This window comes from Portunus trituberculatus, chromosome 25, assembly GCF_017591435.1.
Source record: "Portunus trituberculatus isolate SZX2019 chromosome 25, ASM1759143v1, whole genome shotgun sequence".
Lineage (NCBI taxonomy): Eukaryota > Metazoa > Arthropoda > Malacostraca > Decapoda > Portunidae > Portunus > Portunus trituberculatus.
Genome location: NC_059279.1, coordinates 7,625,001 through 7,642,359, shown reverse-complemented (window position 1 = coordinate 7,642,359; position 17,359 = coordinate 7,625,001). Strand labels below are relative to the sequence as shown.

Here is a 17,359-nt window from a genome sequence, read left to right as displayed (position 1 = left end):
ATAAGACAAAGGTGTTTCAGTTCTTCCTTTCTTCAATTTTTTTTTTTTTTTTTTTTTAGTTGCAGTTTACCATATTTAAAATTTCGTGCATTTCGGTTATGTTTGTTTTTCTGTCATTCATACAGTGTGTGTAAAGTTTGCATTGAGTTTATGTTATTTATGCTATTTATCATTTATTTTATATTAATTCTATAATAAAATATTTATTTACTGACCTGTTGTCCTGAACTTCATTCATTATCATTCAGGGCCAGGGGCCCCGAATGGTCCTTATTGCCTAGGGCCCCAAAGGGTTATTGATACGCCCCTGGTCATTACTACATACTATACTAAGAATAGTCTTGTAGGTACATAGTGGAATTACAGTATCTTTGTAACTTAACCTTTATTGGTTTATAAGTAATAAATCAACAAATGAGAAGAGAAAGCATCACAGCACCTTTGCCTTGGCTTGTTCCACCATAATTTGGAGCAATATGATTACATTTCTTCCTCTTCCACAATCTTCTAATATTCCTTTTCCCCAAAAAATACAATATATAAAGCCACCTACTACCTCTCTTTCAGTACTTAAAAGCTATCAAGACAAAATGTTCTTGAATGTATTAATAATTGTTCAGCCAGGTATATATAGATCAGGTAGTAGTGGTGGTAGTAGTAGTAGTAGTAGTAGTAGTAGTAGTAGTAGTAGTAGTAGTAGTAGTAGTAGTAGTAGTAGTAGTAGTAGTATCATTATTATTTTTATAAATATATAACATTCTTCTATTCTTTGGTCAGTAATATACTTACAATAAATGAGATAAAAGCCATCTGGTTATTATCATATTATGCTACAATGCTAAAAAAATAATTAATTATAAATGAAGAGAAAGAGAGGAAGAGGAATGTATGATGAAATAAGAGAGAGAGAGAGAGAGAGAGAGAGAGAGAGAGAGAGAGAGAGAGAGAGAGAGAGAGAGAGAGAGAGAGAGAGAGAGAGAGAGAGAGAGAGAGAGAGAGAGAGAGAGAGAGAGAGACTGACTTAATAAGGCACGGACGAAGAATACACAGACAGGATAGTGACAAGCAGAGATACACAAAAGGCTCAACATGAATAACAAGAACATGTATATACGTCTCTATATACTGAAGCAGTAGTGGGCGGAGAGTGAAGGTTAACAATCCTCCACTAGGTCATGGTTACAGTGACTGATATAGAGTTGTGTCTAATGATCATAATGGGTTTGATTCACTGCCACTTCCTCTCAAGGCTAAACCTTTTCCAAAACTTCTCAAGCATTGCAAAGCATATTACGGTGGCTGGGAGGAGCTAAGATGCCCTATGGAAAATATAAAGTTTGTGGAAGCAAAAATATATGTTGGTCAATGGAGGGTCATCTTGAGACCATCATAAGACAAAGCTAGTAATGAGAAGATTATGGAGTCTGAGGAAGGGAGGACAAACTAGACTGATCCAAACTCCCTCTTTCACCAGCAATGCCAAGAAACTGAAGGCTGAGGAAGGGAGGACTAACTAAGTTGATCCAAACTCTCTCATCCAAGTCTCATATTTGTCCAGGTCCTGTTGAGAGACAGACTTGTTGCACTTGGCTACGGCAGCATGGAAGTCCCCCTGAGTCACTGGCAGGTCCAGCTCCTCCTTTGGGAGTGCTCGTATCTCATCTGGCGTAAGTCCAGCAATCTTGCGTCGCATTGACATCATTGAGGCATCCCTAGGGTGGACAAGATATATAAAATGGTGAGGTTATGTATGAATAAATGTGTATACAGTAAACAAGTGAAGGTGCTGTTTGATGTAACTAATATAAATGTATTGGATGTGTTGTGGAAGGAATCTATTTAGGCACATTTTAGGGCAATCTTAGGGAATTTTAAAATCAGGGTACTGAATTGGTGTATTTAAGGTATGAAGACAATATTTCAATGCTACTTTGGCTATTACATAAGAACATAAGAAAAGAAGGAAGCTGTAAGAGGCCGCCAGGCCTATACGAGGCAGTCCTTGTGTGTTTAAGCTACCTAATTCCATCTATCATCCCCATCCATGAACTTATCTAACCTTCTTTTAAAGCTCCCTATTGACTCAGCCCTGACTACATGACCACTGAGACCGTTCCACTCATCAACCACTCTGTTTGAAAACCAGTTTCTTCCCATTTCTTTCCTAAACCTGAATTTTTCAAGTTTAAATCCATTATTTCTGGTTCTGTCCTGCTACTGATCCTAAAAACTACATTCATGTCCCCTTAGTTAAAACCCTTATACCACTTAAATACTTCTATCAGGTCTCCTCTTAACCTACGTCTCTCTAAGGAATGCAGATTGAGTTTTTTCAGTCTCTCTTCATAGGGAATATCCCTCATTCCCTGTATCTTTTTAGTCATCCTCCTTTGCACTGACTCCAACAGAGCTATATCTTTCCTAAAATGTAGGGAGCAGAATTGTACCACATAGTCAAGATGTGGCTTGACCAGCACCAAGTATAATTTTAGTATTACTTCAGGACTCCTGCTTTTAACACTTCTAAAAATTAATCCCAATACTCTATTTTCCTTATTCCTAGCCTCAATACATTGCTTCCTTGTATCGAGATCAGAGCTAACTATGACTCCTAAATCTTTCTCATACTTGGAACTTCTATGACTCCTAAATCTTTCTCATACTTGGAACTTCTTAGTGCCACGTTATCTATCGAGTACCTATTGCTTGGATTATCTCTACCTAGGCTCAATATCCTGCACTTGTTAATATTGAACTGCATTTACCATCTATCTGTCCATTCTTTCATCCCATCCAAGTCTGCCTGAAAAAACCATGCCATCCAAATCAGACCTAATTAATCTACCTATCTTTGTGTCGTCCGCAAATTTACTGATGTCACTATTAATTCAAGTCGTTGATATATATTAGAAATAATAATGGCCCTAAAACTGAGCCTTAAGGCACCTCACTAACTACTTCTCCCCACTTGGAATTAGATCCATTAATTACTACCCTTTGTCGCCTGTCGTCTAACCACGCTTTAATCCAGCCTAATATTCTACCCTCTATACCGTGTGCTTTAACCTTTTTAAGAGCCTCTGGTGAGGTATCTTGTCAAAGGCTTTACTGAAATCTAAGTATAGAATGTCATAATTATCACCCTTATCTGCCACCTCATAAACCTTACTATAAAAGCTTGACAAATTTGTAAGACACGACTTTCCCTTCATAAATCCATGTTGTGTTTGATTTATCAAGCCATGTTTGTCCAGGTGTTCCCTAATGTTTTTCGCTATTATTGATTCCATTAATTTACCCACAATTGAAGTTAAGCTGACAGGCCTGTAATTAGACGGTAGGGTTTTATCTCCCCTCTTAAATATGGGAACCACATTAGCTTCTCTCCACATTGTACTAGGTACCTCACCTGACTCCAATGACATCCTAAAAATTACCGCTAAAGGCTCGCTGACGACTTCCTTACATTCCTTTAGAACCCTTGGATATAATTCATCAGGTCCTGGTGACTTGAATTTCTTAAAGTTTATCTATCTCCTGTTCTACCATCACCTTAATTATATGAATATCTGTCAGCTTTTCACTATCCTCTGCCCTAAATATCTGTTTGCTATCTGGGATTTCCTGTGTGTTCTCCTAGGTGAAGACAGTTAAAAAATAATCATTCATAATTCTACTAATCTCTTCTGCAGAACTAACTATCTCCCCATTTGCTGTTCTTAAGGGACCTATTTCTTCTCTACTTTTCGTCTTATATAACTGAAAAAATCCCTTGGCGTCCGTCTTTGCTTGGCTGGCTACCCTCAACTCATATTCACTTTTAGCTTTCCTTGTTAACCTCTTAACTGTTCTTACTAATTCATGGTAAAGTGGCCTTAAAGCCTCATCTCCTGCCTTTAGCCTCTTATATATATATTCCTTTTTTGCCTTAAGCATCGCTTTAATCTGTCTGTCATCCACTTAGGATTATTACTTTGTGATCTTATTGTTTTATACAGAATGTTAGCTATCTTACCCTCATGTATTTTTAGCTATCTGACTCTCATGTACTTTATTTAGAAAGTTGTTATAGATCTCACCAACCCTCAGCTGACCGAGATTCATCCCATGTTCTAATCCAGCTACCCCACCGCCTCACTCTCTCTCTGTCCCGCTCCGACTTCGCACCTCACCCCTCCTTCTCTGCTCCTGCCTTCCCTCTACCTGACTATCTCTTTCTTCCCCTTGCCAAGCGACTCCTTGTAAATACTCCCTTAAGCCCTCGAAATTAGCCTTACTGAAGTTATCATGCAAGGGTGCACACACAATACACACCTGCAAACATTGGTGATATCGGCTCCTGAGTAACCAGCCAACATGGAGGCAATCTGGGCCAAGTTGATGTCACTGTCTAGCTTCACTTCTCGTAGGTTGATGCTCAGAAGAGCCTCCCTGCCTTCCTCTGCAATGTGAATCAGAAGGAATAAAGAAAATAAATTTTGTATATATATCAGGTGTCTGTTATCATATACGTATTACTATAACTCACACAACTAAAATGATCACTAACAAACATCACTCACCGTTAGGCAGGGGTATGTAAATCCTCTTCTCTAATCGTCGCCTGAGAGCCTCATCGATATCCCAGGGGAAGTTAGTGGCGGCCAGCACCATCACCACCTTGGGCTCATCAGAACTGTGAAGGAAAGAGATGTAGTTATAGTCTTCCAAATGTAAACACAGCTTTCTGGCCGGGCTCCTTAGGGAATAGTAGACCCTACAGTGCTGAAACGTTTCACCCAGAATTTGAATAGCCCACCTTTCTAATTAATTTATTGCTCTCTCTCTCTCTCTCTCTCCTTGACAATCATTCCTCATGCCTATATTCAATTCCCATACTTAAATTCACACTGTGTGTGTGGGGGGGGGGATAGGTATCTATCACTGTGACAAGTGACCTTGTCCCCCACTGTGTCTCGCAAGCAGGCCGCGCTTTGGACCGTAATGAGTGTTGCCGTGTGAATGGAATTAACAATATTTCATCTTATATACGAAATACCTCATTTTTTTTAGATATTTATTCATATTGTATTTGGAACACAGTTCCACCATTTGCCTTACGAAGGACTATGGTGAACGTTGATAAAGATCATAACGCTTTCACAGCAACACTGTTACACAGGGCTGCTGGTATTTGTTATTGTGATGTGCATATTGTAAGCGTGGAATGTTAATTTTTCTCTTAATTAATTTCTATTAATATTTTATGATACTGGATTTTCGTTAAAGCATTTTATATGCCTCTTACTTATGCACACAGAGCTCTAATTTGCTAGTTCATGTAGACTTGGCAGAGCTGGAAGGCCTGCTATTTCCTAAGGAGCCCCACCAGAAAGCCGCATTTAGATTTGGAAGACTATAGTGGAAGAAAGGAGGATGGAAATAACAAGCAGACAGGAGGGAAGAAAAGATAAAGGTTTCATTCAATTATGGGCACGAAAATGAAGTTACAAAGGAGGAACTTTCATGAGTCTTATTCCATAATTACTTCTCTAATTTACTCACTCGCTGGCTTGTATGCCGTCCATTTGCATGAGGAGCTCAGACTTCACCCTTCGTGATGCCTCATGTTCAGACTCCGACCCTCGTCGTGAGCACAAGGAATCTATCTCATCTACAAAAATAGTGCTGGGAGCATAGAAACGTGCCTGGGGAGAGAAAAGGTGGGACTAAATAAAGAAACTTGGAGAGAATGAGATAGTAAAGTATTGCAGAGGAGAGCTCTTCAGCCTTTTTGAAGTTCATGCATCCTTCCAGGAGCTTTTGAGAAGTTCATGTACCCAGCACCTTAGACAATTAATTATGAAAGTACAGAAATATTTCACATATCTTTTCCTACTTTGAGAGTGAAAATATATAAATAATAGTATTAGGTATCTATTCTAAACATAGAATACAGCTGCTTGGTCATAAATATTTGTCAAACAGGTGTTAAGTGTATAACAAAACAAAATGCCACATCACAAGCATATAAGGCATGAGTTGCATCTGTATAATATATCAATATTACAACAAATAATCTTTTAATTTCAATTTAATTAAATTTCTTACTAGACAAAATTTTCTTCCTAATTAATCTTTTCCTGCTGTGCATCTTTGTACACCCTTGCCATGTCATATAACCCTCCATGAAGCATTCAGTCACCCTGGGATGCACCATGCACTCAAACTGACTGTCACTGCAGTATGAGGATGAGAACGAAAAATGGGGCATGACAATATGACATATACATACCATTTCAAACAGCAGCCGCACAAGCTTCTCAGACTCTCCTCTGTACTTTGAAGTGAGAGTTGATGATGATACATTGAAGAAGGTTGTTTTGCATTCAGTAGCCACAGCCTTGGCCAGCATTGTCTTTCCTGTTCCCGGTGGCCCCACCATCAGCACACCTTTCCATGGCCGCCTGATGCCCTGCAAATGAAAATGGATTAGGGTGTCAGACAGCAAAAGTGACAGTGGATGTAAGTGGAATTAAAGGAATGTAATACCAAACTTGTCAGTGTTTTACCTTGACAACTTTTATTAGGTTATGAAGGAAATTATATTCTGTTTTTATTGTCACATGCATTTATGATTCCTGTGGAGGGCAAAAGGCTTCCACAACCTTCTCCCCTCATCCCTTTTGACTGCCAGTCTAATCCACGTCTTACAAGCAAAATCTTTACTTCTCCATCTGACACTCCACCTACTCTGCCCCCTTCTGCCATGTGGATGATTACCGCTAACCTTGAAAAAGTCTGGCATCAGCATTGGCAACACCACAGCTTCTTCTAACAGTCTCTTGGCTTCCTGTAAGTCAGCAATGTCAGTCCACCTGTCAAATGGATGAAAATTTGTTAATGATGATGTTTTTCAGTTAAAAAGACTGCTAATATGTCTTACAGAGAAATAATAAGTTTATTGCTTATGTTTTCTGTCTTTACTATTACCTGATGCTTGGATTCTTCTGCACAATGTCCCTCTCCAGCATATCCACCAGGTCACGATCATAACCACTTGGGTCAAACTTTCGCTCCTCCTCCTCTCCCCCGCCAGCATTGTCCTCCGCTCCTCCTCCCTGCTTGAGTCAGTGAAGGTGGTGGAAAATATATTGTCAGTACCTAATGTCAGAGATGAAGAAGTAGCAATAATAGTAGAATTATTGTAAAAATTATCAAAGATTATAGCAAAACACTACACACACACACACCTTATCATCCTTCTTATCTGCCTCCTTGCGACCCTTCCCAACTTTCTCATCCTTATTCCGTCCCTTGGCATCTGTGCCGCCCTTCTTTGCCCCAGCCTTGCTCCCACCACCACGATTTGCAGTAGTGGACTTGCTGGCCTCCTGCCGGCGTGGCCCCCGGGTGGGCTTGACCTGGGACGACCTAGGAGAGAGAGAGGAGAAATTGCACCTGGAAGGATCTGTGAGAGAGAGAGAGAGAGAGAGAGAGAGAGAGAGAGAGAGAAAATCTGTTTGGATTGGAAGGACTTAAGTGAGAAGTCTTGATTGATTATCCAAGCAAGTTTTTATACAACCTAAAGCATGCTTGTAATTAAATAAACATGACACTAATACACACACACGCACACACACACGTACGCACACACACACCTGTGGTCGGCAGGTGTGGGTGGTGGCCACACATCTGGGTCTCGTGGAGGGGGAGGAGCCCAGACATCAGGATCACGTGTTGGCTCCTCAAAGGATGAGATGCGCATAGTGGCTGGAAGCAAGAGGAGGAAGAGGAGAAATCAGAGAGAGAGAGAGAGAGAGAGAGAGAGAGAGAGAGAGAGAGAGAGAGAGAGAGAGAGAGAGAGAGAGAGAGAGAGAGAGAGAGAGAGAGTTATATAAGAAATAAACCAGTACTTGAATCTCTTGGCATACTGAACATTCTTATAGGTCAAGTATAGAATATAGGGAAGGGTAATTATAAGAGGAAACACAATACAGTATTAATGAAGGGTAACATGAATATCTCCTTAACTACAGAGAGACATGTTTTTCTTGTTCTCCGCCGCTGTGGTACAGTGGAACTATGCGTGCTTTGGGATCCGAGGGGTCTCCAAGCGCACGGGTTCGAATCCTGTCCACGGTCCGAGTGTAGGTTGGGCTTCCTCACTCGGAGCAACGGTTTCCTAGCGGGTGGGCTTTGAGATAGGGGGTACCCAAAAAGTATCCCCTTTAGCCCATAAATTCCCGTGAAAAGCCCACATGGTATAAAAAAAAAAAAAAGAAAAAAAAAAACTATCTTTTGAGCTCTTTCTTTCTTATAGATGTACTTAAAAAACTTCATACACAGCTTGCATATTACAGTGAACATGTTAATCTTTTATAAACAATGATTTTGGCGAAGCAGAAAGAAGAAGCAACATCTTTCGTATCTTACTAATGTTACCACTCACCAAGAGGCCGGTCATTGAAAGCAGGTGAGGAGGTGGTGTCAGCCTTGAACATGGCAATTGTGTTGGTTAGTTCCTTCAGATTCTCATACTCAGCTGCCACTTGCTGCTGTACCTGTATGTGTGTGTGTGTGTGTGTGTGTGTTTTAATAGTAAGGAAAAACACAATATTGTTAAAAAGTAAGTAAATGGGTAAGTATGAAAAGAAGGAGGAAGGTAAAAAGGGTGGTAGAGAGGAAGGAAATCAAATAAATAAAAAATATATGACTGTTTATTTCTATCAACTCTCTCTCTCTCTGTCTGTCTATATCACTGTTTACAAAATATCAAGCAAATAATTTCTAACTTAAACTCTCTCTCTCACTGCTTCATTATATATATTGACCTATATAGCCTTTTTACCTGCTGCCACTTTATCTTGCGGTTTGGCTCCTGTATTGTCTGTAGCAGTCGGTGTATCTGCTGCACTACACCCTGATAGTACACAGCTCCCGTCTCATACTGTGATGTCAGCACCATCTCCCGAGCTACCCTCATGTTCTCACAGATTTCTTGGACGTTCACCATCATGGCATCAACAGGCACACTGCAGAAGGTTGGCTAAGTAAAGAACTGCATGAGGAACAGAAGTAGGGAGTCTTCAGCTAACAATGGTCTCAGATTTTGCCATTTTGTGGTTATGACACTGGCTATGCTTGTCCTTTATCCTATGTTGATTTTTTTTTTTTTTTAGTGCTATGCTTACACTGTCCACTATTTTTTCCTTTTATAGGCACATTAGTAGTTTTTATGTTCTAGATTGTGACTTTATAATACTTCATCATTAGATGAGTGCCATGACATAGATACATACTTAGGATGGTTACAACCTACTGTATGCTGAAAAACAGTTTACGGTGTGGTGTAGGAATGAACTCTGTCATAGCTTGAGGACCCCTTGTAGCACATCTATTACTAATAAAAGAAGTGGTCCCAATAAATATCCTTAAGATGGATTAATGAAGTCTTATCCTTGTGAGACCGAGTGGAGTACCTACTGAGGCATAAACTGTAGACACAAAACCTGCAGAATTCCACAACCTCACCTTGAAATTTAAGGGTGCAGTTTTCCAAGAGAGAGAGAGAGAGAGAGAGAGAGAGAGAGAGAGAGAGAGAGAGAGAGAGAGAGAGAGAGAGAGAGAAACATAAGAAAAGAGGGCAGCTGCAAGAGGCCGCCACGCCTACCCGTGGCAGTCCCTGTGTGATTAAAGCTATCTAATTCCATCTATCATCCCCATCCATAAACTTATCTAATACATGAATATATTAAAAAAAGGAAATATGGAAAGAAAGAACGAGACAAAGACAATCCACAAGGGGATGGGAAATAAATAAGAAAAGAAAAGAAAGGAAAAAAGAAGGAAAGAAAGAAAAAGAAGGAAGATGATGAAAAGATGAAAAAATTCAAGGAGAAATCTAGCTACTGCAATAATGCAATTACTCCTGCTTTAAGTTCTAGCCTTTAAACACAATCCTAGCACAACATCCTTCAACGAATATATCCTAGAAGTTAACCAGAATTTCAGGTAATTCATAAGAAAAATCAAGGAAACCAGTAACAAGTAGTCTTCTTCCCTTGACCTCCTTCCTTCACCACACGGTAGGTAGTCATTAATTCCGTTCCTGGCTCACCCACACCCCCTATGCTGGGAAATGTTCAATGGTACATCTTATTACACACTCTTACCTTTTCAGGTGCCCACCAGTGCCCTGAAAGAGTCTCCTGACGCCTGGAAGTGTGCAAATACAGCGCCTTAAATGTCACCTGCGGAAGGTAAACACCCAGACGTCCCAGAGGTAGCGAGTCTTACGCTAATTCGGTGACAGACGGTTTCCTTTTTTTTTTTTTTTTTTCGATTTATTCTTTCATTTATGCCTCTATTTTTGTATATATATATATATATATATATATATATATATATATATATATATATATATATATATATATATATATATATATATATATATATATATATTTTATACGGTCGACTGCATTAAAATCTTTGCTATTCCTGCTTTCTATTTTGAATAAGGGTGTGCGTGATTTCCTGCCTGATATATATATATATATATATATATATATATATATATATATATATATATATATATATATATATATATATATATATATATATATATATATATATATATATATATATATATATATATATATATATATATATATTTTTTTTTTTTTTTTTTTTTTTCCTGTGACTGATTCAATTCCTCTTCACCCACATGAACTCCTTTACCTATCAATTCTCCGCCTCTGTTAATCAACGAGTTGAAATGCTGTATACAATGCTACAACAATAACTGCTCTTGGTGCACGACACCAAGCCTTTGCATAGGCCAGGGCAACAAAAGGCAGATTTCTGTGACACCTTTAAGTTCCAACTCCGTCATCTTGAATTGGTCTTGTAAAAGGTATAGCTTCAATGCATAGATAGCCTTTGCCATCCACCGTGCATTGTGATATGCTCCTGGCTTCCGGAGAGGCACATTAACAGTAGTCTCTTCCCCAAGAAAGAGAAGGACCAGCTGAAGAAGCTCTTTATAGTCATCCCGCTGCTGACAGATAGCAAAAGATTTTCTCACAATAAGAATAGTTTTGTCCCTGAGACCCTGAAGAGGTTCGGCAATAGTGCAGCTAGTTGTCAGGGACCTATCGATTTCATTCCACTGATTCTTGAGTCTTTTAAAGATTTCAATATTAGGCCCAGTGGTGGGGCCCATTGAGAGGTGGAAGGCTTTGGCTAGAACAATTTCATAAATGTGATGCCTGCATGCTAGGTATAGAAGTTGTTTCTCAAGAGCGTCCTCAATCTTGGTGCAGGCACCTGCATGAATTCCAGTGTTCGATGATGTAGTGTCAAATGATAACCCCTTGATTCTATCTGACAGGTGGTGTTCCTTATGCATTCAATGCATACATGAGTGTCCAGCATTTAATTTCTGCATCGTGAAATCCATATAGATAGATAGATAGATAAATAGATAAATGAATAGATAGATAGATAAATAGATACATATACGAGTATATGATTAATAGGCTATATACATACCCAATGGGTATGTATCTAGCCTATTAATATATATATATATATATATATATATATATATATATATATATATATATATATATATATATATATATATATATATATGCACACACTGATGCATAGGTATTACTTATGCATCAGTGTAATTTATATAACAATTATTATGGAAAACACACACACAGAGACACTAACCTCTCGCTGTGAAGCCTACAACCAGACTAAGCGGTAAGCGCATGATAGGCTGACGGAATGTAAATTCTCGGGACCCCTAAATATTTTCCAATCAGGCTGAAACTTGTTCAAACTTGTTTTCTGAGCCAGTGGAACAAGATAAGCAATGAGGATGAAACTTCCTTACAGTTTTATTTTTCAACCCTCTGTCATGAAACACCCTAGTTATCAATCAATCAGGGACTTAGCGCTTCTCATGACAGCACGTGGTGTGCCATCCGGTCACATTTCATTTTCACCTCTTGTCATTGGGGAGGATTAGAGGATGGGGGTGAGGTAATGAAAGATATACTATTATAAGTAGTAACTGGTGGTGGAGGATGGAGTATAGTTGTGGACTATAGTGGTACTGGTTAAATGGGAACAAGAGAGGAAGGGGAAAGTGGAGGAAGATATGGTACAGGACGAGGGGAGTGGCAGTTGAGAGCAGTACTGATGGTATATATTACAGTTTGATAACTCTTTTGGTTAGAGATACGATGTAGAGTTCCTAATTAGCATTAGTAGAGGGCAGATAGGGGACAACTGAGTGTCACTGGGGAAAGGATTATATAGTAATGAAACCATGAATTACATTCCATGATAGTATTCAACTTACATCTGAGAATAATTAATTTTCCAAAACATTTATTTCTTCTCATGACATACAAATTATAATGTCTTGATTATCATAACCGTGATCAGATAATTCCTTACAGAATAAAATAAAAATAAAGGTGAGAATATATTAAAGTGAATACAAATAGTACTACAAATGGTGTGTGTGTGTGTGTGTGTTATTTTTTCAGTTCAGGGTGCCACATCATGATCCTTGTCTCGACCTGAAAGGAACCAAAATCTATCAGTGAATAGCATCCAGCACCAAAGATGCAGGTAGGAGAATCAAGAAGGAACATCATGAAAAGTTCTTGTGAAGTGTAAGACATTAATAGAAGGAGCATTTTAGTTATTTTCTTAATATATAAACCACATGAACTTAATTTTAAGGGTATGTTCTTAAAAAGGTAATGTTACAACATAATCTTTTAGTGTAGAAGTAGTTGCTTAAATACTAGAAACAGATTACATACTTGCCATCAATGAGGGCACACAGCATCATGAGTGCAGCTCCTACAGTGTGACATGCCAAGGCCAAGCCAAGGACCCCACCATAATCTCCAGTCTTGTCTACAATGCTTCCTGCAACATTTTTGCATATACTGTACATTAATCACATATACTGTATCTTATTGACCCCTTTATTTATTTTTTTTCTTTTCAGTGGTATCTAGTAAAGAAAGGACATAGCATGCTATATAAGGAAAACTTTGATGAGCAAATTGCTGCACTTTTGTCTTTCATTTTATTACTTACACATTGTACTTATATTTTCTTTATTTATTTTTATGCCATATGGCCTTTTGTGTAAAGAATGAAGTCACTATATTCTCTGCACATTGTGAAATACAAAAGGAATGGAACTCAGGTATTATTATATAAGCTCCTATCTACATAGTCTATGCATCCTTCTTTTACTGAGCAATGCTATCAATGAGATGATTGTGGGAATCCACTTCAAAACAAAAAGAATTACAATCTACTGTTTATACCACTTATGTACCTGATTGTCTAGTACACAATATGCCTATAAACTTTGATTAAACTGACTGTTTCTCTCATAAAATTGTGAATATTAATTTCTCACCTGCAATTGGTGCTCCAATGAGTGCTCCTATTCCACCCCAGACTAGAAGATATCCAAACACCACCACAAGCCGGTCTTTGCCAAACAGCTTTAAAGGTGCAATTGCCACAAGGACATTCTGTGCTCCATAAGTCATTCCATAGAGTGTACCAAAGATGTGCAAGCTGGGTGTGCTATTAATGAAGACATGGCACAAGAGTACCACTCCAGTGAGGAACAATGCTGCACAGTATGACCAAACAGGGTTAAAAAACTGGAAGTAAAAAAAAAAAGAAAAAAGAAAAAAAGAAAAGTAAATAAAAATAAGACTAGAAATTACAAAATCCTACAACAGAACACAGCAAATTTATTCTGATGATGATGCATTTATGTATTTTCATTATCGTATGTACAACCTTCAATAAATTCACAATATGTATATAGAAAATTCATTTTGCTTCTTACAGTTTTCCTTATGGCCTCATGTGACTAACCTTATTGGAGTGAGCAATTCCCATACTAAGCCTTCCTGTAACATCGCCAAAACCAAGACCAATGAGCATGATGGTATAATGTTCTCCAAGTCCTTTTGATACAACAAAATCTTTGTATATGATAAAAATGGAGGTGGTTGATAGCATTGCAAAAAAGAATGCAGTAGATATCAGCCAAAAACAAATGTCCTTGAATGCATTCCATGATTCCCTGAAAAGTTATATATATATATATATATATATATATATATATATATATATATATATATATATATATATATATATATATATATATATATATATATATATATATATATATATATATATATATATATATATATATATATATATATATATATATATATATATATATATATATATATATATATATATATATATATATATATATATATATATATATATATATATATATATATATATATATATATATATATATATATATATATATATATATATATATATATATATATATATATATATATATATATATATATATATATCAGAATAAGTTGACCATAACATTACATGCAATAACAATATTCAACAACACATCACGTAAAATCAACTTAACCTGTATGTCAGTAAAAAAAAATATCTATATTGAGCAATGTTTAAGATACAATCATATAGATTACAGGGTACATTTGCAGTATAGCATACTTTGTAAAAAGGATCTTCAATTATAATGATAACAATGATGACACTGTAAAACACTTAAAACTCCTGGAACCCACACTAAGGTGTCAGGAACATTTGCAAAAATGGATGCACAGCTTGCTTCAGGTGCCATCTTCAACGTTGATACACTTCTGCAATTAGTTAAGTACAATCATATTAATTTGGTTACTAATTTACATTTCAGCATCATGAGAAGTTGGCAATATACAGTATATAGTCATTCCAATCTGAATAACTAGTTAATCTTACATAATAATTGATTTTGGTTAAAAATCACATACACTATATACTCACACTTCTCTAACTGCACTAAACAAGATGTTTCCAGTAGACAAAGAATATTGTCTGTTGGATACATGAGGTGACGAAGGATATTTATCAACACCTGGCTCTTGAGGCCAGCGAAGAGGATAGATTAGAGAGCCAAAGACATACAATTGGAGACTGAGGCCTGCATTCCAAATGAGGGACATACGCCACCCATATTTCTCTATGTTGTAATCTGTCCACATATTCTGAAAACAGTATTGCAACATTCTGTAATCATCCAAGTGTAATACTAGACATGCCAGGCCCACTGAAAGGACAGGGGTCAGCCAGTGCATTGCACCAAGGACCATGGTGGTCTTTGGGGATTTCATTACATCTTGGTTGGCAACCATGGCATAACATGCCCCACTCCTTTACCTACTGGCTGTAGGGGTGGAGGCCCTAAATTATTCCTGCAGTCACATTTTTCATTCCTTTTAGTAGCCCTGGAGATAAACTGCTTGCCTTTTGCTCATGGCCTCTCATATTTTCACCCAAGTTCTGTCAACTACATACAACTACATATCCTGTGTGGCTGGTCATTATTACTTTTCTCACCACATTGATCTATCATATAATCTGACTTCATTCCCATCTTGTCTATTGCTAATCATTCCCCACTCTTTCATTTCATATTAGGTAAATACCAATGAAGTGGTAAATCTACATATACATCATACATCCATACATCAGTACTACTTATTATCTTAACAAATTTTATAAAGCATTTAACTTACCACAAGAACCACACCCATCCCAACACCCACCATGGAAAGTGAAGTGGCAATATACTGATACTTATTGAAGTAGAGGTTTAATGCACTTATCTGTCCTGTGTAGACAAAGTTCATCCCACATGCTGTAAATGAGACAGAACTAGATGAAACTTTCTTCTAAAGTAAATAAATCTTGTTATTCTTTTGGCTGCTTCTGCATTATAAACAGCGGTTTGACTATAAGCAGGAACTAAAATATTACTGAAAGCATGAGGGCAGTCCGCCATGGACTATCTGTCTTACCTACTACAATGCCATACGTGAAGAACATAAGTTCAAGAGATGGGGTGTAAGCAGAGACATATAAGCCAACAGTCATGATGATGGAGCCAATCCTCATGGAGGTCTGAGTGCCACACATGTGCATACAGTGTGCGCTCAGTGGACCTACAGTACAAGGACAAGTAATGACACTTAAGCTGCACAGTGCATTGTGGTGGACAAACATGATTCAAGAAAACTCCGTAAGGTACAATGTAGAGTAATGCAAAATCATGGCATTTTAATTCATGAAACTTCAAATTCTGCAAATCAATGGATTACATTTACCCGCAAGCATAAAGAAGGAATTCATCAGGGATCCTGTCCAGGATGTGTATGCTCGATCCTTGCCAAAATAATCCAACAACTGCACATAATAGAGTCCAGCTGTTGACAACAGTCCTGCAATGAGTGTGTCAACATTCATAATCTTCAAGGATTTTTCAGGAGAGCTATGTAGTGATCATATGAGCTGCTGAACACAATTTTTTGCACCAAACATTCAGTCATTAACCTCCGCAAAGAGATCATTTACCATATATGCAGAAAAAAAAATAAGGAAGTTCATGACTTATCCTACAATGAAGGATGCATTTTACCAGAATTTATAAAGAATGCGGCAAACATGGCGGCCAAGACAACGAAGGCCCAGCCGCCATCTACATCAGGGTGTGGCTGCGGCTGTTCTTTCTCTTCACAATGTGCTCCAACCTCATCCTCTGGAGTTATCGAGGCATCGCTCTCCACGGCTATTTGCAACATCTGAAATAGTGAAAAGTTCGTTAACGAGGCACTTCAGACACTTATTAACCTCGATCTTTGAGGCACAGCAAGACAGCTTCATGTACATCAAGGATTCTTATACTCTTGTATATTCCTTAGTGTACATCAAGGCCCGAGAAAGCAGCGTTAGTCACGTTTGATAAAGTCATCAACATGCATATTGGGCCACGGCAGGACAACTCTACGAGCGTGCAGCTCTGACCTCTGAAACACTGAGATTATAAGCAATTTTAGAGAATATGGAAGTGGGAACACCAGCAGGAGTTTATATATATATATATATATATATATATATATATATATATATATATATATATATATATATATATATATATATATATATACACACATTATTTTTATTATTATTATTATTATTATAAACGTATACCGAGCGCCGAAAAGCTACTCCCGACGGTTTACTCTCCCGACAACTCAACTTTTAACCAAACCATCACAAGCTTTGGACACAGACCACAATTCAAATTAATTACTTACTTACATCACAGACTAAATACAACGTTAAGAGAGTGTGACAACAAGCAAGAAGCCCTTATCTCTGTTCCTCAGACAGAGAATAAGATGGGAACACCATACATTCCTCACTACGTGTCGCG

General features: G+C 37.7%; 3 protein-coding genes across 6 annotated transcripts in view; all 3 read right to left on the bottom strand.

Moving 5' to 3' along the window:
* Positions 1-370: 370 nt before the first annotated feature.
* On the bottom strand, positions 371-10,292 carry LOC123508604 (katanin p60 ATPase-containing subunit A-like 1). 3 transcript variants are annotated; one of them, XM_045262407.1, is made up of 12 exons: positions 10,155-10,292; positions 8,831-9,014; positions 8,432-8,543; positions 7,641-7,752; positions 7,233-7,413; positions 6,973-7,103; positions 6,770-6,857; positions 6,275-6,454; positions 5,545-5,687; positions 4,563-4,675; positions 4,315-4,441; positions 371-1,712 (listed from the first exon to the last, which is right to left on the bottom strand). In XM_045262407.1, the coding sequence occupies exons 2-12, from the start codon at positions 8,996-8,998 to the stop codon at positions 1,514-1,516; spliced, it is 1,554 nt and encodes a 517-aa protein (XP_045118342.1). In that variant the 5' UTR covers positions 8,999-9,014; positions 10,155-10,292; the 3' UTR covers positions 371-1,513. The 3 variants fall into 3 exon arrangements, with proteins under 3 accessions (XP_045118342.1, XP_045118344.1, XP_045118343.1); XM_045262409.1 differs by having other exon boundaries at positions 6,973-7,100; XM_045262408.1 differs by having other exon boundaries at positions 8,831-9,040; positions 10,155-10,276.
* Positions 7,218-17,359, bottom strand: part of LOC123508605 (fizzy-related protein homolog) — a 20,648-nt gene continuing 10,506 nt past the window's right edge. The window contains exon 12 of the transcript XR_006675973.1: positions 7,218-7,232. The gene's annotated coding sequence lies outside the window, so the exon portion shown is untranslated. The remainder of the gene's footprint in view (positions 7,233-17,359) is intronic.
* Positions 11,642-17,359, bottom strand: part of LOC123508606 (monocarboxylate transporter 9-like) — a 5,783-nt gene continuing 65 nt past the window's right edge. Inside the window, exons 1-11 of one of the 2 annotated variants that reach the window (XM_045262413.1) lie at positions 17,245-17,359; positions 16,562-16,724; positions 16,251-16,364; positions 15,945-16,088; positions 15,663-15,784; positions 14,911-15,131; positions 14,673-14,747; positions 13,918-14,128; positions 13,445-13,697; positions 12,831-12,939; positions 11,642-12,581 (exon numbers count right to left, since the gene is read on the bottom strand). The exon at positions 17,245-17,359 is cut by the window's right edge and continues 65 nt beyond it. In XM_045262413.1, coding sequence (XP_045118348.1) covers positions 12,563-12,581; positions 12,831-12,939; positions 13,445-13,697; positions 13,918-14,128; positions 14,673-14,747; positions 14,911-15,131; positions 15,663-15,784; positions 15,945-16,088; positions 16,251-16,364; positions 16,562-16,724 — 1,431 coding nt within the window. In that variant the 5' untranslated portion in view covers positions 17,245-17,359 and the 3' untranslated portion in view covers positions 11,642-12,562. Of the gene's footprint in view, positions 12,582-12,830; positions 12,940-13,444; positions 13,698-13,917; positions 14,129-14,672; positions 14,748-14,910; positions 15,132-15,662; positions 15,785-15,944; positions 16,089-16,250; positions 16,365-16,561; positions 16,941-17,244 lie in introns of those variants that run through there. The other variant, XM_045262412.1, reaches the window with a different exon arrangement.

Excerpts from the sequence above, each read along its gene's own strand:
- LOC123508604 (XM_045262407.1), bottom strand. The coding sequence starts at position 8,998 with ATGATGGTGAACGTCCAAGAAATCTGTGAGAACATGAGGGTAGCTCGG. Across the intron at positions 7,414-7,640 it reads CCCACACCTGCCGACCACAG|GTCGTCCCAGGTCAAGCCCA; the intron begins GTGTGTGTGTGC and ends TCTCTCTCCTAG. Across the intron at positions 4,676-5,544 it reads GACGGCATACAAGCCAGCGA|TTCTGATGAGCCCAAGGTGG; the intron begins GTGAGTAAATTA and ends TTTCCTTCACAG.